The sequence below is a fragment of the Sebastes fasciatus genome, chromosome 17 (assembly GCF_043250625.1).
Source record: "Sebastes fasciatus isolate fSebFas1 chromosome 17, fSebFas1.pri, whole genome shotgun sequence".
NCBI lineage: Eukaryota > Metazoa > Chordata > Actinopteri > Perciformes > Sebastidae > Sebastes > Sebastes fasciatus.
The window spans coordinates 11,505,611-11,526,430 of NC_133811.1; the positions used below are offsets into that span (position 1 = coordinate 11,505,611).

The following is a 20,820-nucleotide window of genomic DNA, read 5'->3' on the forward strand; positions in this document are numbered from 1 at the left end:
AAGTCTGTGAGATGGAACCAGCTCAACGAGATACTTTGTTTGTGACTTTTTCCTCTGCGTTCATGTCAAAGTGAATAACTGGTCCGATGCCGTATGTCTCACTGCATGGTTGACTTTAATTATTTGTACTCAGAAACAGAACACCAACTTTCAGCAACATTTATTTCCCGAAGATGAAGGTAGTCTAGTGTAAAAAGACACTGAAAAGAATTTACCTGTTGAAAGGGAAAAATAAGTAAAACAAATAAACATCAACTAAATACAAAAAACAGTCTTTTCAGTGCATTTTCTTTTTCGCAAAAGGGCACAAGCTGGTTAAAAGTACTGATGTGGGGCTTTCACACAGTATCACATTGTCTTTAGACCATAAAACATTTTTTTAAATATATTTTTTAAAGTGAAAAAAAGGGCTGTTAAAAAAAAGGTCAATTAGTAGGGCTGTCAATCGATTAAAATATTTAATCGCGATTAATCGCAAATTAATCACACATTTTTTATCTGTTCAAAATGTACCTTAGAATTTGTCTAGTAATGCTCTTATCAACGTGGGAGTGGGCAAATATGCTTGCTTTATGCAAATGCATGTATTAAGTATTTATTATTTGAAATCAATTAACAAGACAAAACAATCACAAATATTTTCCAGAAACCTTCACAGGTACCTCATTTAGCAAACTCAACAGATAACAACAGCTGTCAGTGTGTCAGTGTGCTGACTTGACTATGACTTGCCCAAAACTGCATGTGCTTATCATAAAGTTGGCCTGAGGTCAGAGGTCAAGGCACCCCCTTTGAAAATGGCCTGGACAGTTTTTTCCTCACCAAAATATTATGATACCAGTAACTTCACTATAGCTTCAAAACGGAACTCACTACAACCCAAAAATTGCAAGATGCGTTGACAAAATTAGTGGCGTAAAAAATGAATTTGCGTTAACGCGTTACTATGGTGTTAACTTTGACAGCCCTAATCTTTAATGATGTAGATGCATTAGACCAGGGTGTCAAACATACGGCTCGAGGTCCAGAAACGGCCCACCAAAGGGTCTTTCTCTCTGACTTTGCAAAGTGTAAAAATTGCAGAGAAGTCATTAATTAAAATTTTTCAATAAAATGCACTGCTATAAGCGTATAGGCAACTATTCATGCAGGAGCCGCTGGTGGAAAATATCTTTGTCAAAAAGGAGAAAAGTGGACACAGTGTTGGGTTTTCCAAGAAAAAACGGATCAGTTCCTATTTTTTCATGGGAAGCCAATGTGCTTGGTGTGTTCACAGCATCTTTCAGTGCTCTATGGAATATAATATTCGGCGCCACTGTCAGTCTCATCATGACGAAAAATACAACAACTTGCCAGGACAACTGAGAACAGAGAAGATGAATTATTGTTTGAAGGTTCGAGGAAACAGCAGCCTGTTTTTACTCGTAAAGAGAGATCAGCAAGACAACTCAGGTTGTTCATCATCTCTTTTGTAAATGGATTGTTCATTATTCATTAATTGTTTTCAGAATGTACTTGTACTTCTTTAAATAAAGGAAAAACTTTATAGTTATTTATAGGTTATAATGCAATGGTTTTACTGTTCTGGCCAACTCGAGATCAAATTGGGTTGTATGTGGCTCATGAACTAGAATGAGTTTGACAGCCCTGCATTAGACTTTCAATGAGCAAGGCACAAAAAAGGGTTGGAATAAAATTACTTTACATTGTTCTGCTGTATTTGTGTTGAAATCACAAGCACATTTATGATAATGCAAGAGAAAATACAAAAATGACATACATTTACGACATGTGGGAGCGAAGCCTAGATGGCGAAACGCTGAATTGTTTTTTTTTTTTTTAATTATTGCTCGCCAGTGATTTAAATATTCATTCAGATGCTTTTTATCATAGTTTTTTTGGTTTGGTTTTTGCAATTATGATGCACTTTTTATACCATGGTTTTAATCATCAGAATCAGAATGATCTTTATTGTCATTATACTCAGGTACAATTCAATTTTGCAAGCTTTTCTCGATGTAGTTCAGAATAAAGACAAATAAATAAAAGTGATAATAACAGTAAGAGCAGCATAAAAACAGGATCGGTCGTATGTGTTAAAGGCTACTGCTTTACTGATAGAAAATAGACAAACTAAGAGAAACATAAACAAACTAAGAGAACAAAAGGAGAGAGCTTAGCCACTGCGTCTGCACGCGCCACCATCTTGGTTGCTAATGGAAGAGATGCCAATAGGAATGGCATTGGTGTTTGCAAATGTATCTTTGAAATAACAAGGTACCCAAAAATAACTCCTCAGATGCAATCAAATAGTAAAAAGAAATGTTTGTTCACTGTCTAGAATCCCTGTTGAGAATGTATGAAAGGCCAATTGTGGCCAAAGGAGCCCTCTGCATGGCGCCCTGCTGTATGCAAGCGCTATTGACATCCCACCCAAAAAATCTGTAGATTTCTTATTGGTATGAGGCCTCCATGGTAGTCCGCCTGTGGCTGGGCGCTCAGTCACTGGGGTCAAGATTGGATTGGCATGGGAACTGGCACTGGGAGTAGCTTGGCACTGTCTAGGCTGGACCCATGAGGGAATTATCTGCCCTTCAGACACATGAGGAATGCCTGGGACCTGTGGCACTGTGGCACTGTCTGGCCGTCGCCACGATTCACTCGGAATAACCTGGATCTACGAGGCATTCCTGGGAACGCCAGGTTTGTTCCTATAAGAGCTGCATTGTGTTTTTTAATGCTCCGATTGAACTGATATGAGGTGTAAATAAACCCCCAGAGAAACAGGGTTTAGACACAGTCAGTATATGTGTTTGAGATAGTGGCTGTTGTGATTTGAGGTGTCAGGAGGGCAGGAGGGCTGCAGCGATGGGTCATGCCGCCTGTCAGAGAGCGAGAGACATAGAGAGAGAACAGAGAGAGAAAGAGAGAGAGAGAGAGTCCTCCCTCCTCATCCGGCTCCCCTACACACAGATAAATAAAGAGGCTAAAAGCCAAAGAGAAGAAGCAGAAAGGAACTTTTGTGGCTTCCGAGTGGGGTCCCTTTCATGGCGGTTCCCACAGCACTAGGCCTGTGATGACATTCACCATGTTTCACACACACACACACACACACGCTGACGGGCCCTGTGACTGCGGTGACTTTCGCTGGTGCCGGGCCCCAGACGGGACGGCGAGGGCCCCGAGAGCCACAGGCAGCCATTGTGCTGTCGCCGCGGAAACCAGCCTCTTTATGTCAGACATGTTTTTCTGTTTGTTTTCTTTTTTATGTCTTTAATGTGGGCAAGGGGGAATGTTTCCCCTCTCATCTACCCCCCAACCCACTCCTTCTTCTTCTTCTTCTTCACTGCTCTGCGTTATTCCCCTCCTCCCCCCCAATACCCATCTTCCTCCTCCTCCTCCTCCCCCTCCTCCCACCAATCCATCCACATTTGTTTCTCCTCTTTTCCTCTTCCACTCCCTCCCACCCTTATGTTGTCTCCCCCTTTTATTCCCCCTGGAGATTGTCATTTGTAAAGCTCTTTGCTTAGACAGCCCATATCTTTGTCGTGGTGTTGCGGCCTCCCTCTCACTCAACTCCTTTTTTTATCAATACTTCATGAGGTTTTGGCACAAACTGGCACTTTTTCTCCCTGCGCTAAGAAAAAAAACAACAACAATGCGCACAACTCTAAAACAACAAAACCCATCCCCAAAAGAATTCTGCCTTTCCCACGCTAGGCCAATTTTCTTCACAAGATTAAACAAACTCCCAATAACAAAATGAAAGAAACGTGGAGGAGGGGGGGGAATCTGGTTATGATTCCAGTCTCCAAAAAAGCCAGAAGAGGATGCCCCAAAGTCGGAAAAACAAACCTGAAAAAAGCTGTTACTATTTTTAAGTGCTTGAAAGAATGTCGTTCTGCGCCATGACTCAAAGGCACGCCGGCCCTCGTCCGTAATCAGTTCATTCTGACTGCACTCCTCCGCCACATCACACACGGGACGCAATCTTTTATGAGCCGCAAAGAAAAGAGGAGGAGAAGAAAAAGGGGGAAAGTGAAAAATGAAAGAGTTCAAGGCTAATCCACTGTGTCCCCTCAGCCGAGCATGCGACTGTGCCTCGTTTGATGACTGGGGGTTTTAAGACTGGGCTAATATTAGCCACTGTAAAACTAGCTGTGCTCAAGCGTTTTGACTTCTGACTATCACTCAAGTTTATGGAGGAGACTAATTTTTATTGCATGGAGTCATGCGACGCTTAATTCTTCTATCAGCCTTCTATTTTTGTCAGTGTCAAAATAAAAAAATGGCGTTTAGTATAGAAACCAGCGGTGGAAGAAGGACTCAGATATTTCAGTAAACGCGTTAATACCACAGTGAGGAAATACTCTGGTCCAATAAAACTCCGTAATTCAAAATCTTAGCTGAGCAAAGTACAAAAGTATTAGCATCAAAATAAACTTTAAGTAAAAGTACTTAATGGGCAGAATTGTCCCTTTCAGAGAGTTTATATTATTTTATATCATATTATTGGAAAATTATTACTAATGCTTTTTAACACGTAAGCAGCATTTTAATGTTGACAGCTGGTGGATTTGTTGGATAGTTTAATCTGTAGCACAGTATCATATTATATAAACTGATTACATCTTTTGTCTGTAAAATCTGTAAAGTAACTAAAGCTGTCAGATAAATGTAATGGAGTTAAAAGTACAATATTTCCCTTTAAAATGTAGAAGTATAAAGTACCACAAATTTCAAATACTCATGTAAAGTAAAAGTACCTCTAAATTGTACTTAAGTACAGTACTTGAGTAAATTGACTTAGTTACTTTCCACCACTGGTAGAAAATGGCAATTCTGAGAGGAAAAGTACAGAAGAAGGATGGATTCAAAACAGGAGACATATGCATCTGTTCCCCGGTCAGTTTGAAATTCAAGGATTTGCATTGATTGGATTCCAGGTTGGTTGTCATAAACCCAGGAGATGGTGCTCCATCCCGGTGTCACCCTTGTCTGCTGCTCTCTGACAGCCTCTCACTTCCCCAAATCCCTCCTATAACTTTACACCTCAGATTACGGCGTTATCAGGGAGGCATCCGGCCGACACCTCGTTCCGACGGCAGCTCCGAAGAGCCGGCGTAAGCCCCTAAAAACCAGCATAAAAACTTGCCGCCACCGCACTGCCGGGTAATTTTTAGCGGTTCCCAGAAAAGGGATTACAGTGAGTGTGCAGGGAAAGAGGAAGACTTTGAGGGAGGAAGGATGAGGGTAATGACAAACACTGTTTTCATATCCTGAGGGAGTTGGTACAACTTTTATTGGTCTTGATAGATGCTTATATAATTAAAATTACCAAGTGAAAGAATGGATGCATTCATTCTGTTTTATTTTGACGCCAAATAAGTCTGCGTTGCTCAGTTAAACTAATGGATTGGATCAGTTCAGCTATAAATCTGCACAATCTATATTAGTGTACTGGAGTGAAGAGCCTTATCTTGAGTAGATATCCCATTGGTTCCTATTCTTTTTTGGTCTGACATACCCCCTCGGCTATGTCAGATGACCTCAAGTACCCCTTCCATCATCAACACCGCCCATCATGTTCCAAGTCTGTTCTCATGATTATAAACTGCGTGCTATACAACACTATTAATTATATAAAATTATTACACGGCTTTGTTGAACCCTCGATTCTGATTGGTCAATCACGGCAGTCTACGGTCTGTTATTTCTTTAAAGCAGTTGCTATGGACGCAGTTCTGATGACGGACACTGGCTGACCGTTTTTGTGTCAAATTATTGATTTCTTAAGTAAGTAGCCACGTAATAAGCGGGATAATGTACAGCAAGCGGGTCGTTGTTGTAAAATAAACCCTGTCTGTGTTTATTTCGCAACAATGACCGGCTCGCTGTACATTATCCCTTACGTTGTTATTGTTACTTTTTTCCACGTAATTTAATTGTAAATGTTTGGGTTACTTTGGTCAAGCTTGTATTTGTGTCACTTGGAGTGGCAGAAAACAGATGTTTGTCATTTATCCATTCTTTTAAGCCATACGTTTACTGTTATTTGAACTGTTTATTCATCATTTCTAACTATCCCTAGGCTTTAATGGCATGAAAGTTTAAAAAAAACAATGTTGCCGAAACATCAAAATATGGCTATATAGCTAATATAGCTACCTATTTCTACAGTATATTCATTACTTTTAGCTTGCTATTTCAACTGTTTTATTGTTACTTTTAGCTAATTATTTGTTTATTGAGTACTTTTAGATTTCAACCTCTCTGCTGTCTCGCTAGTTTTCACACACACACATGTGGTTTTGGTGTGTTTCAGCTGAATTTGATGGGCAGCTCACTGGTTATTGTAAATTGACTAAAGATAAACATCGCGCCAGTTTGTAATCTTATTTGGCTGTTCATTTCCATCCAACACAAGTATGTGGATAAATCTTTTAAATCAAATCCGTAGTTGAATTTGGTTGATTTAATTAGTTGAGTTTTTCTTGTAACCGCTGGCAACTGAAGACTGGGTGGGAATCACAGTTATATCAGATGATGCTAATTGTGTCATCGTTGAATGCCATGAGACAACCACTTTGTACATTTTGTTTTTATGTCAACGCAAATGCAGTCGTGTTTGACATCGAGACAATGCCATGACAAAGCTGGACTTATACAGCTCGGAGATACACGGACGGAGGCAGACACACATTCAGAAAAGTGCACACAGCAGACTGCTGGAAGGCCTACTTGTGTATTGAACTAATTCTATACACTCTGCATGTGGCTCATGCACAAACACATGCTGTCTTTCTCAGACATGAGGTCGACGCTCGAGGACGACGAGCTAACTGTATATAGTACAGGAGGCTTTGATCTGTGGACTTGGCTGTGGCAGAGACAGCCAGCCAGAGCCGAGGCTCTGCACTACCGGAAGCTTGTGGTCTGGGACGGCTCCATTTACTACTCTGTTCTGGTGCTAAATATACAATAATAAAAAGGCTGGCAGATTTATTTCAGACCGTGATACATTTCCTCTCCGGCGAGGGAAGAAAGGACTGAGCAAGAGACAGACGTCTCGGGATTACCGAAGAACATTAAGTGATAATTACAGAGAGAGATAGACAGAAAGAGAGGGACGAGGTTTCCCCCTCTCGCTTCTCTCTTCCTCTTCCTCTTGCCACCACAGAGGAGAGTGGCGTCTCCAAACTAAAGAGGGGCGCCCGCTGTATTAGACTCCCAATGATTGGCTATGATTGCATTATCTGATCCCATGAGGGATAAAAGGGACAGCAACACACACACACGCACACCACATGCCTGTGTTTCATTGCTCAACGATCACTGATCCTCAGAAGTCAAACATGGCTTCTCTTGAACACATCTTAAGACATGTAGCCATAAAAGAAAATATGATTAAAATTCAAACATCGTCTTTATCTTTTTCAAGTCAGTTTTCTGAAACACACAAGCACACACACACACACATACACACACACTCATACTCCCTTATGTACTCGAACTTCACCACCAGTCCACCGCACTCCTCTCAAAAGCTCTTTGATCCCCGGTCGAGGGTCCTCTCCGCGGTGCCTCTGTCTGAATTCCAGAGATTCTGGGATAATTCAAACGTTTCACGGCACATACTTGGTCCCCCCAGGAGACAGCGGCGGGGATGGAAAATGCCACCACGGTCTCTCTCCCTCCATTGTCCCTACTCTTTAATCAGGCCCTCTCTGTGGCTCGCGCTGCCACCGTGGTGTGTTGTCTCAGCCTGGGAAAATGCCGGCCTAAGTGGCTGTTATGTGCTGAGGCGCAGACCGCAGGGACCCGGAGGGGTGCTGCTGGAGCCCTCTGTGCCAGCCGTGGGTCTCGCAGCGGCTAACACACTGAGCGAGCGAGCTCCCAAATCTGGATGCAGCCTTGCATAACAGCCAGTATGTACATGTATTTATTTTTTAGACTGATCTGTAAATCACGCGTCGTCATAATCATAGGCATAAGCCAAAACCCCGATCATAAATCATGAATATTATTTGTTCCTAAGGGGTTGATGGGTGTAAACCAGCATTAAACTGCCACACAGATAGGGCAGTATTGTCGAGACTCCAGTGTGATTGCTTGGCTGTGGAGAGGGAGTTTCCTGCCCATATGTCAACAAATGACCAAAACAAAGGCCTTGTGTTTCCCTGAGTCAGGACAACCAGAGCTACCTCACAGTTCAACCCTTTGCTTTGGGGCAGACGCGTGTTAGGGCTGGGCGGCCGGGTCGACCGACGGTTGGCCTGCCTTCGGCCGGACGCAACGCTCCATCAGGTCAAGTTTACAAGGACTTGAGTCAAACCCGGCTGGTTTATACTGGTTTATATTTAGTGCTTATAAGCGCGAATAGAACTTTTATGAGGTGCCATAAATTTCATTTTCAAAAGAGGGTGAGCATGGAGGCTCATGTACGCCTACCCTGTGGTTTCTCCGGGCCACCACGAAGCCTTTGTGTTCGCCCTGTTTGCCATGGGAAAATATTTTAAACAAATAAGTCGCTTGGTCGGCACCCATCAGTGTAAAAAAAACACTTCTAAGAGCTGTGGATTGTGCTGAGAGGGTGTGGCGCAGCGCTGAAGGAACTACTTGTTTACTCTCGCTATGTCCGAAAATAAAAAAAGGGAATTATTTTCTCTCCGAAATGGAAAGCAAATAAACAAGTATTCTTGAGCAGACAATGTGGGCAGGAGCGAGCCGCCTGCGGCTGTGCAGCGGTATGCTGGACTTGGTTCGAGAAGGAGGGCGACACTTTGAGGTTCTTCTGCACATCATCACCATCATCATCATCATCATCAGCATGGCCATCATCACTATCGATGAGTTTCTACAGTGGAAATGAAACTTTAAAGAAAATGTTTTATAGTCAAAAACACATAATAACCATCATGTATCTAAGGGCGATTAAGACACAAGTACTTTTAACTGCTGTATAATAACTCATTTGAAGTGAAAAAGGGGGAGTATCTGTGCTTTACTTGAGTTTTTATGTTTCCGTCAACTGTTTTACTCAACTACTTCACTACATTTATCCGTGTTTTCCACATTATCTGATGACCCAGATATACCACGTGATACCAATGTTGTTTTACTATTGGCTCACAAGCCTTGTGAGAAGGGGGAACCAAAAAGTTTTTAATTATTTATTCACAATCATTTGTCACCCTTCTAAAAGTTCTGTGGATGTATTATTTTTTTTTTTTTTAAATATTCCTCTGTTAAAAAATGTTTTCAATAAGACCTTTAGTTTGTATATTTCTGACCCTATTTTAGGTCATTTTTTTTGGAACATTGTTTAGAATAACGTCTCACATCTGGTACATCTTGTTTAAACTTTCTTTTAATTCAATTAAGTTATGTCAGTGCAGTGTCTTGCAACTGGTTTTATGTTCATTCTGTCTATTTCCACTTAATGTAAAGCACTTTGTGCTGAATTTCTTGCATAAAGAAATAAAGTTTATTATTATTATAATAGTAATACTACTACTACTACTACTAGTATAATAATATATTATATAATAATAATAATGATAATAATAATAATGTCGTTGTTATTATTATTTTTATCATTATTACTATTATTATTAATATCATTATTATTATTTTTGTTGTTATTGTTATTAATAAACCCACATAAAAGTTTACAGTACATGTAGGAACAATAACAATAATAATAATAATAATAATAATGATAATAATAATAATAATAATAATAATAATAATAACGACATTATTATTATTATATAATATATATATATTATATAAATAATAAGTATATTAATAATATTAATAATATTATTATTATTAGTAATAATAATAATAATAATGATAAAAACAATAATAATAACGACATTATTAATATTATAATAGTAAAACTACTACTTCTACTGCTACTAGTGTAATAATATATTATATAATAACAATGATAATAATAATAATGTTGTTATTATTATAATTATTATTATTATTGTTGTTGTTATTAATAAACCCACATAAAAGTTTACAGTACATGTAGGAACAATAACAATAATAATAATAATAATAATAATGATAATAATAATAATAATAATAATAATAATAACGAGATTATTATTATTATATAATATATATATATTATATAAATAATAAGTATATTAATAATATTAATAATAATATTATTATTAGTAATAATAATAATAATAATGATAAAAACAATAATAATAATGACATTATTAATATTATAATAGTAAAACTACTACTTCTACTGCTACTAGTGTAATAATATATTATATAATAATAATGATAATAATAATAATGTCGTTATTATTATAATTATTATCATTATTGTTGTCATTATTATTAATTAACCCACATAAAAGTGTACAGTACATGTAGGAGCTGTACTGGCCACGCCTTCGTCGGCTTCTGATTGGATGAACGAGACGCGTCACTTATTGCTAAACGCGGAAGTTGTTGTGTGGACACGGAACAATGAACCTTGCTAATCTGTCTGTGTTATGATACCTCATTTTCTCACGTCCAGTCGCGTAATTACACAGGTGAGACCGTATTATATGTCCTTTTCTTATCACACTGTGTGTCAACATGCTCTGCAGAGAGCAGTGGGTGTTGTTAGTCTGTCGTTTTGTTGAATGAAGTCTCACTAACTGGCTGCTCGGTGCTAGCTCAGTTAGCTTGTAATCAAACAGAAAGTAGAGTTTACCTTCGCTTTTATTACTTCCACTGTCTATAACGAGTGGCTATTTGGTTTTTATGTTTAAGCCTTGTTGTCTTTTCGGTTATTTAACATCAGTGATTAAATGTGTACACAAACCTAATGCATCCTCTTTGTATTTCCTGTTGCATTGTTAATGTTAATGTTAGTAGCTGGCAGGAAGCTTAATTGGACCTAATCTATTTGATGATTGCAAACACCTGAGCAAGAGGCCAATAAACTCTCAGGTGACAAGTGCAAAATGTGGTCACTAGATGGCTCTACACAGGATGTCAAAAAAAGCAGAGAAAATAATGAAAATAAAATAAGAAAACATAAATATACAGATAACAAGACAGAAAAAAGTAAATAAGTAATAATATATAATCATTTATGGCAACAGTACCAGACCACATGCATAAGAACCACTACAAAAACTGACTAAAATCAATTTCTTCGTTTAGTCCTGGTTATGTTATGGCTTTCATTTGGTATCAATCTTTTCATGTTTCCCCTTTTATATTGTCTCTTCTGTCCGCTCTCCCTGGCAGGTCGCACTGAGGTATCGACATGGAGGTGCCTTGCTACCTGCCCAAACTGCTCTTCGAGCTCAATGAGCAGCGTAAACGGGACTTCTTCTGTGACTGCAGCATCCTCGTCGAAGGTCGTGTCTTCAAGGCTCATCGTAATGTGTTGTTTGCTGGCAGCGGCTATTTCCGGGCTCTTCTGGTCCACTATCTGCAGGTGAGAATAGCTTATATCAGTGTTATTATTTCTAGGAGAGGTGGGCAAGTGTTGGGTATGACTTCTTAGAAACAAATGTAATGATTTGGCTAAGATAATGTATTTATTCTTGTGTTATCGATGATTATTTTAATGCCTTAAAATGTTACAAAAATGCAGATCACTTTCTATGAAAGCAGTGAAGAAGAATGTGAGAAGTAAATGGCTTCCTCATGGGTGGATGGTGGGAGTTGGGGCACTCTTGTCTGGTCTGGTTTGTTGATATGACAGCTGATTCTCTATTGTTCTTGCTGGCCATACACTGCTATGATATGTACTATCTCTTTTCAGGATAGTGGACAGCGCTACAGCACAGCATCGCTGGACATTGTGACAGCCGATGCCTTCTCGATTATCCTGGACTACCTTTACTCCGGCCGCTTGGCCCTGAACAGAAGCAACGTCATCGAGGTGATGTCAGCAGGCAGCTACCTGCAGATGACTGACCTGGTAAACTTCTGTAAGGGATACATCCGCTCATCTTTGGAAATATGCAACAAGGACAAGGAGAGGAACACAGAGAAGGAGAACAAGTCACAGGATGGAGGGATGGGTCCTGCAGACAGCGGCACTCCTGCCGCAACAACCTCCAGTGGTGCCGGGGCTGTCGAGACTCATTCACAGGCTGCAGAGGCAGATAGAGGGTCGGGTTTAGGTCCGGAGTCTGTGACCTCGGCTAGGACCCCCTTGTCCATCCCTGTCACCACGACTCCGGGCACCAGCAGAGACATGGACAGCGACTACCATTCCAGGGAGGAGTTTGCATCTGGGAGTGAAGGACAGAAGGGACACATGGATCAGGCTAACCTCTCATCCTCTTCATCATCTGCTTTGACCCCTGAGTTAGTGCACCCCAAGATAGAGTACGACCCCGACGAGGAGCTTATGGAGTCCCCTGACAGCAAAGACCTGGTCTCATATCCTGGGCCCTCTCTCCATAACCCTCATCACAGCAGGCTACTTCCTCCCTCTCCCTCCAATGAGCGCTCTCCCATGGGATACAGCCCTTCCTTTAATGCCAGGCAGCTAATGGAGATGCTGGCCCGAGGTGAAGGCCCCAGTCCTCTGGGGGACAGAGTGGGGCAGCGCTTTACACAAGGACTAGGTAGCAGCACAGGAGGAGGCAGAATGGATGAAAGTTTAGGGTTTGTGGGATCATCTATCATGGAGATTCAGTCTGATTGGCTTGGAGAGGACACAGGTAATTTGAATATCAATCTAAGCTCATGCAAACGGCCTAGGGTGACATATGTTTCACTGTAGCCTTAAAACATCCTGAAACTAATACTATGTTGCATTCTCAAGCATTGATGTATATCTGAACCGTTGGCCTCTCTCTCCCCCTGCAGGTGATGGTTTGGTAGTGCCAGTGAAACTCCACAAGTGCCCGTTCTGTCCGTACACTGCCAAGCAGAAGGGGATCATGAAGAGACACATCCGCTGTCACACAGGAGAGAGGCCCTTCCCCTGTCCCATGTGTGGCAAGAGGTTCACAAGACAGGAGCACCTTCGCAGCCATGCCCTCAGTGTAAGAACTCGGTGTGACTGCGTCATAATCAGCCCAGTTTTGCATTGTGTTGCGCCCACCTAACCTGGTTTTGATATGTAGGCCTGTAAAGCCGGGTTTCCACCAAGAAGTTCCTGGTAATTTTTGTCCCGGGACTACTTTTCAAGGAACTAAAAGGTTATTGTCTGCGTTTCCATATCTCCACTGGACGCAACCGTTACTAATCCTAAAATGCTAACGTAGCTCCTCAGGGATTGAAGCTGTTATTTTTTCGCATTTTGACAATCTAACACATTAATCAAGACTGTAAGGACTGTTGGTAGTTGTTGGTTTTGTTTGAATATGCCAAATTGTAATTTCATGGATTATTGTTGTTTGGACGATTAGGCTAAAACAGCTTATATGTGCTAATGTCAGTAAATATTCACTTTTTCTGCAGCCTGACGGAGACATCAGTGTCAAACTCAGCCATTTATCCATTTTTTCCACACTAACTGGCCACTCGATACCAAAATCGTTACTTTACAAAACAAACAAAAAAACAAAAACCCACTGTTTAGTCTCACATCTGTTTTTTGTTTTTTTTTATCAATTCCATTTTCCAATAGTAATCAATGTTGGGTCTTTTGTTGTCAGGGATGTGGTATTTACAGAATACTGCACTTTGTTAAACAAGCAAATTACAAGTGATTTTGAAATGTGAGTTATAATTATTTTAAATTGTTGAGGAATTTAAGATTTCATGGCCAGCCAGATGTTGGCAGCTATCCTACAGAATAAGAGTTCACTTGTTGAAAACAATATTGAAAACAGTTGTTCCGTATATTTGTTATTTAAATTGTAGTGGTGAAACTGCACAGTAGCAATTATCTGTCCCCTTGTTGTAGTTCATAGATTAATTGTTGTATTTTGTCTCGGTTGTAGTGTAATTGTATAGTCAATAATACATAGTAGTTTGTACAAAACCAGTTAAAGCCAGTAATTGCGAGCAGTTAGTTGTAAAAAGCAATTAGCTGTCTCCCTCTTTAATGAGTGCTGTTAAATTCTGTTGCTTGTGTTTTGTGTGCAGTGAAGGGAGTATAATGAGAGCAGTAAATCTTTTGGCTCCTATGTTGTTATTCTTCACCTATAATAATCTAAAAGTTGGTGTTACCTGTGCAAAATAATTCACAGTGTGTTGTCTCTCTCACTGTGCTGACCATCAACAGGTCCATAGGCACTACTGGCCGGTATCATGTAAGAGCTGCAGGCGAACCTTCGCTGGATCCAGTGTTTCGCCGGGACTCCGACGCTTCGGCATCTGCGACAGCTGCAACTGCGTGACCACCACTCAGGATGATTCCGCATCGGTTCACCCCGCCAGCCAACAAGAGCCCATGGAGCGTGCAGACGGGGGCACGGATTGGTCCAGTTTTATGGACGATGTAGACGAGGTGGAGGTTGGCAGAGTGGAGGACTTGGTAGAGAAACAGATGCTTGAAAGGCAGCTGGCTGTCTGCACCGATAACACAGTGACTCTGTAGGAGAAGAAAACCATTCCTTGAACTGTTCTACTGTTCAGTTAACTGTGGCCATACTTATTGATGTTAAATTATTACTGTAAGATGGCCTTATTTATTGACTCATTTTTAATTGGAAAATGTGTCTTTTTGACTGTTGGAGATGTTATGCTCCAGTGATTTGCAAATAGATTTAGTGTTTTAAAATGTTTTTAAAACATAAATTAATTTATTTTTATTTCTTTGCACAGTTGCTCAAATCCAAATTTCTCTGTATGTGCTGCATTTAAAGAGAACATCAACTTTACAGATGATAAAGTAGCCTGTTGCATGTTTTATTTTGTCCAAAAAGACTGCAGTTCACAGATTACGCTTTGTGGTTGTAATGGGACCATTGTTGTAATAAATGTGTTGTGTAATTGTTGACATATTTCATATTTTATCACACTTTTTATGTGCTTTTCTACATGTAAATAATTTGTTTTTATCTTGTGTGATATATGTACATTTCCCTGCTGCTTGCCAAGGATTTGCATCAGGTGACCAAACTGCAGTATTGATACGAAAGGTGCCCTTTGGCGCCCTCTAGTGGCTGAGCCCCTACCAGAGAAAAATTATTCAGTGTGTAGAAATCTGTGCCACCAATCACTGAAATCAAATGCAAATGACTACTTATCAATGTATAAAGATACCAATTAAAATGCCTTTTCCCCTGTTTGTTTGTTTTCTTATTGGAATTGCACAAAATTAGAGCTGAGTCCAATTTAAACCTGCAGAGGGCAGAATGTTTTTGTCATCGTTGGGCAAATATTCAATAATAACCTTTCAGCATATTGTAATTCAAGTGTTCTGAGAGAAATCTACACTTCTGCACTTCCTCATGGCTCTGTTTTCAGGCTTTAAAAAATCTAGCCCGTGACGGGAGACTTTGGCCAATCACAGGTCATTTCAGAGAGAGAGTGTTCCTATTGACTGTTCATTTAATAGACGCAGCTGTAAATCACTCGCAAACTTGGTTCAAACGATTAAACTAGGCAGCGCTGATCAAATATGAATTGATATTCTCTTACTGTAATGTAATGTAGTGTACTGTTAAGCTGTAAAATGAGAAAGTTTGCTTCGGCTGGTGGGCGGTGCTTGGTATTTCCTCAACTGATCTCATCAACATGGCTGTCGGGTCACAAACTTTCTCATTTTACAGCTAAACAGTACACTACAAGATGTTTCTGAAAACATTTGAGGCGAGAAATAGCCATTACAGTAACAGAATATTGATTCATATGTGATCAGCGCTGCCTAGTTTGACCGTTTGATCGGAGTTAGTGAGTGATTGACAGCTGCTCAAGAGACTGCAAGGCTCCAGCTTGGCTCTGATTGGTTGTTTTCCTTCGGTCTGTGAAATCATACAGATGCCATTAGGAGCACCAGAGGACACGGAGGAACATGATTTTTTTATTTCAGATTACATGTCTCATGCACTACTGTCAGGATATAGTGACCTTTTTTATAAAAAAAAAAAAAATGTTTTAATTACATTTGCTCCAGTTCTACTCACTGCAGCTTTAAGTATGTTGGCCATTTATGTATGAACTGAATCACAGAGGGGCGGCTACACTGTTTGCCCTTCCCACAACATCATTCAAGTGTAATGCACGTTACAGACAGGTAGAGTTAACTCACCTGTCGCGTCTGACTATATGCAAGCAACAAGAGCTTCTTCATTGGAGTTACAGACTAACTCATAAGGGATCATGTCACTTCATATGCGCCCTACATGCATTATGCCTCTGATTAGTGTAATAGCCCTTCTTCTCATGTGGGGACCTGGATGCTCTGCGCGTTACGCAGCAAACTGGACCAGTCTGGATGCCAGACCTCTGCCACAGTGGTTCGACCAGGCGAAGATCGGGATCTTCGTCCACTGGGGGGTCTTCTCAGTCCCTGGCTTCGGGCAGTACAGTGAGTGGTTCTGGTACTGGTGGAAGTCCCAAAAGCGCGCAGAGGAAGTTGAGTTTATGCGGAAGAACTACCCTCCAGGCTTTAAATACGCAGATTTTGCGTCCGAGTTTCGCGCAGAGTTCTTCGATCCGGATCAGTGGGCAGAGATATTCAAAGCCTCTGGAGCCAGGTACTGTATGATACTCACAGCTCTCTTCCTGGTGCCATAGAAATGTGCACAAACCTGTTGTATTTGTGTATCTGTGTCAGTTTCAGTGCAGTCTCTTTTGTTGCCATGTTTGCTCAACCTCAGCCTCAGCCACACCTGCAGGGGTCATGTATGTGCTTGTAGGCAAAGTTACTCAGGGCATAATAATCAGTATACCTCTATATTATTTAGGAAACAATAATCAGTGTTTCTCAAAAGTTATACCAGAATATTACTGTGTGTGTATATATATATATATATATATATATATATAACAGTGTATAGCTTCTACCTTGTTCCAGGCAGTGGTGGAAGAAGTATTCAGATCCTTCACTTCAATAAAAGTACAATATAGACCACACTGTGAAAATACTCCACTACAAGTAAAAGTCCTGCATTCAAAACCTTACATGTACAATTTATAAAAGTATTATGCATATGCGTGTTATCAGCAAAATGTACTTAAATTATGAAAAGTAAAACTACTCATTGTGCAGTAGAATATTCCATATCATTGTTTTACTATCATATATAATGTTTTTTCTTATATTGAATATTACTGCAGCATTGATGTGTATGTTGCATTTTACTGCTGTAGATGTTTTCCTGGTGTCAGAAAAACAGCCCTGTTTTCAGCTTTGTGACGATGCATTTTTTTTCCCAACTGATCCAAGAGGGTTTTTGAATAGTTTATTTATCTTAAGAAGTAGGATCATTTTCTCAACACATAAAGGAACACTGCATCCTTCTCTAGTAACTAGTAACTAAAGCTGCCAGACAAATGTAGTGGGGTTAAAAGTACAATATTTGCTTCTGAGATGTAGTGGAGTAGAAGTATAAAGTAGCATAAAATGGAAAGTAAAGTTCAAGTACCTTGAATTTGTAATTAAGTACCAGAAATGTGTAAGGACATTAATGTGTGCATGTTTTTATAGGTATGTGGTATTCACATCCAAACACCATGAAGGATTCACAAACTGGCCCTCAGCCAGCTCCTGGAACTGGAACTCAATGGATGTGGGACCTCACCGGGATCTGGTGGGAGAACTGGCTGCAGCTGTCAGGAAGAGGTGAGGAGATTAGGAGAAAGATGCTGCATCTACATTCATTCAATTTCTACCTCTTTTTTTTTTAAAAAAAGGCTGTTATGGAGGATGGAACCTGCCCAAATAAAAAATAAATAAATAAATGACTCGATAAATATGCCATTATCTGAACTAGAAATATTATTAAAATAAATGTAGGTATTAATTAATTGATAAAATGTGACATAGATTTATATTTCTGTTTTATTTATATTTCTGTTTTCTATCTACTTTTCTATTTAATTCCCCCTCGGATTTATTTATTAATTTATATTAACTTTTAAATGTATGTATTTATTATTTTTTTAAATTTATGTTAGATTTATTTTTAAATGTATTTACTCGTTATTAAATTGCATTTATTTATTTATGCATGCTTTCCCCCCTATTTATTTCCCCAAACTTATTTATTTCTGTATTCTTTTCTTTATACATTTCCTTTTACATTTCTTTATGCATTTCTAAATTCTCTTAAGTCTTAAATGAGTCAGTTTGGAAACTGTTGATATAAAAATGACAGGGCTAAACTGCTTTGTGTATTCACTCATATTTCTCTGCCAACAGGTCACTACATTTGGGTCTCTACCACTCTCTCTATGAATGGTACCATCCCCTTTTCTTGATGGACCAGGCCTCCGGATTCAAGACTCAGAATTTTGTTGCCCGTAAGACTCTTCCAGAGCTTGTGAACCTTGTGATGGCGTATAAACCTGATCTGATCTGGTCTGATGGGGACTGGGCAGCACCAGATACCTACTGGAACTCCACCCAGTTCCTGGCCTGGCTCTACAATGACAGCCCAGTCAAGGTGAAAGAGTCTTTACAGCAACATGGTTTCATCAGAGCATGTTTTTTTTCTGTAGATAACAACTTGTGTGTTTCTTCAGGATGTGGTGGTTACCAATGACAGGTGGGGTAAGGGCTGCTACTGCAAACATGGAGGCTACTACAACTGTGCCGACAGGTACACACCTGGTAAACTCCCAGACCACAAATGGGAGAAATGCCAGTCCATCGACACCCGGTCCTGGGGCTACCGAAGAGACATGAAGCTGAGCGAGCTCATGGATCTGCCGTCCATCATAAAGGTGAAAGGTCACTGTAGGTCATCACCTACAACTGATGTTTGTCTAGTTGTTTTTTTATTAATTATTGTGTTAATGTAACACTCTCTTTCCTCAGGACTTGGTGTATGTGGTGGCGATGGGTGGTAACTACCTGTTGAACATTGGGCCCATGGCAGATGGCATGATCGCTCCAGTGTTTGAGGAGAGGCTGCGGGGACTCGGTGCCTGGTTGGGGATCAATGGGGAGGCCATCTATGCTTCCAAACCCTGGAGGGTCCAGATGCAGAACAGCACCGTCACTGTCTGGTGAGATTTTTATTTTTATGAGAGGCCAGTCCACAGTGGCAGCAGACTAAGCAAGCTAAGTCCAGACGTCCCTCTCCCTAGCAACATCTTGTGATTTTGTGATGTAAAATAAGCCACTTTTTGCTCCTATTATAGGTACACTGTCAAAAGCAACACCGTTTATGCCATAATCCTTGACTGGCCGTCCAAACAATCACTTCAGCTCACAGCACCAAGGATTACTGGTGCCACAAAAGTAAGCCTTATACAGTATATGCCTATAAAGTTTAATCCCAGTTAACTTCATTTTATTATAATCATAAACTCTACACTCTACTCTTGTACATCCACAGGTTACACTTATGGACTATCCTAACGTACCACTGAAGTGGGCACCACTGACACCAACAGCTGGGCTGGTGATTGTTATGCCTGCTATGCCAATATCTCCTGGAAAGGCCTGGTGTCTGAAACTGGAGGGAGTCGTCTAACGTTAGAGAGTTGTAAGACAATCAACACCAAGTAGTCTTAAGGTCAAAGGGCATGTCGTTATACATTTTACTGTACTGTGTGTGGGAGTAATTGTACATTAAATGATCAGGGATTTAAGTGGATTTTTTGTTACATTCACAGTAATATTAAAAGGCTGTGAAAGCTCACAGCAGGACCAACAGTATATGGTCAATCACTGTGTTATGTTATTTCATTCCCACAGGTATTTACTATAAGGATAAAGCTGGTTACACATGTAGAGGTCTCTGGATGGGTATATAATTTATAATTCCCTGACCTGCCTGGCCCTTTAAAGGGCGGGTCCATCTGCGATCTTTTCTCGGGTTTTCAAATGGAAACGCCCACTCAGGCATTATCAAAAAGCAGTGACGTAGGTTACCAAAAAAAGCTAATCAATAAGGTTATGATAATGTGAACGCTAGCATTAGCTGAGTCAGCGTTAGCTGTGCTAAATTTGTAAATAACTGAAAGCGTTTGTTTGGATTTTTTGAAATGGGGTTGTAAACACCTCCATGTTCTGCAAGGTAAAATTACTGCTTTTGTGAATCGAGTCTAGTGGCTTTGAGGAGAGTGATACAATGGTTTCAGTTCCCTGTAGGAAAGGGCTGTCTGACGGAAAGGAACACCATTGAGAAGCTACAGAATGATATGAAAACCTAAAAAAAAAAACTCAAATTAATGGACCCGCCCTTTAAGGAGTGCAATCCCCCTTTAAAATGTCTTTGTGGGTAATTTTTACAACTGTAATGTTAGTTACAAAGAACTTAATTGTTACTTGAACACTTGTTTTGTCTACTTTACAAACAATATGATTTGCTCAAGCCTCTTGAGAGGGTACATTTGATTAATAGCTTTTGTCAAAGTGCATTTGACTACCAACTGGCTCCAAACGAGGGGAGATTGATGCCAGCTGGGTTAAAGTGGCACTAATTCCAGAGATCCTCCCTGATTGGCCACAGACAGCAGGTGACAGGGTATAAAAGGTCACGGAAGACAGCAAACTGGTTGGCCTGTGTTTTTCATGCTTCAGGAAAAATGGAGGAAGGACAGTGTTTTTGTGTACTGGAAGTTTTTTTTTTCCTCATTCCATCATTTATTTTCTTTTAAAATCTCAGAAAACACATTGGGGGAAAACTCTCATTTTCAATGGTGCTGAGGTTACATGCAATAAGCGGAGACACAACTAAAATCAAATAGCAATAAAGGAAGAAT

At 40.1% G+C, this 20,820-nt stretch overlaps 2 protein-coding genes across 2 annotated transcripts; both read left to right on the forward strand.

The window, feature by feature from the left end:
- The first annotated feature begins 10,430 nt into the window (after window positions 1-10,430).
- On the forward strand, window positions 10,431-15,217 carry zbtb8b (zinc finger and BTB domain containing 8B). The gene is made up of 5 exons (XM_074614483.1): window positions 10,431-10,568; window positions 11,275-11,467; window positions 11,798-12,707; window positions 12,856-13,034; window positions 14,222-15,217. The coding sequence occupies exons 2-5, from the start codon at window positions 11,294-11,296 to the stop codon at window positions 14,534-14,536; spliced, it is 1,578 nt and encodes a 525-aa protein (XP_074470584.1). The 5' UTR covers window positions 10,431-10,568; window positions 11,275-11,293; the 3' UTR covers window positions 14,537-15,217.
- Window positions 15,218-16,148: 931 nt separating this feature from the next.
- LOC141754981 (tissue alpha-L-fucosidase-like) lies at window positions 16,149-19,771 on the forward strand. The gene is made up of 7 exons (XM_074614484.1): window positions 16,149-16,640; window positions 17,594-17,728; window positions 18,308-18,551; window positions 18,631-18,831; window positions 18,926-19,116; window positions 19,252-19,351; window positions 19,449-19,771. Exons 1-7 carry the CDS (start codon window positions 16,264-16,266, stop codon window positions 19,584-19,586), a joined length of 1,386 nt encoding a protein of 461 aa, XP_074470585.1. The 5' UTR covers window positions 16,149-16,263; the 3' UTR covers window positions 19,587-19,771.
- Window positions 19,772-20,820: the final 1,049 nt, after the last annotated feature.

Bases quoted from the DNA above. Each gene is read 5' to 3' on its own strand.
- zbtb8b (XM_074614483.1), top strand. From the start codon at position 11,294: ATGGAGGTGCCTTGCTACCTGCCCAAACTGCTCTTCGAGCTCAATGAG. The intron at 12,708-12,855 runs GTAATTTGAATA...CTCCCCCTGCAG, and splicing joins TTGGCTTGGAGAGGACACAG to GTGATGGTTTGGTAGTGCCA. The intron at 13,035-14,221 runs GTAAGAACTCGG...GACCATCAACAG, and splicing joins TTCGCAGCCATGCCCTCAGT to GTCCATAGGCACTACTGGCC.
- LOC141754981 (XM_074614484.1), top strand. From the start codon at position 16,264: ATGTCACTTCATATGCGCCCTACATGCATTATGCCTCTGATTAGTGTA. The intron at 16,641-17,593 runs GTACTGTATGAT...ATGTTTTTATAG, and splicing joins TTCAAAGCCTCTGGAGCCAG to GTATGTGGTATTCACATCCA. The intron at 18,552-18,630 runs GTGAAAGAGTCT...GTGTTTCTTCAG, and splicing joins ACAATGACAGCCCAGTCAAG to GATGTGGTGGTTACCAATGA.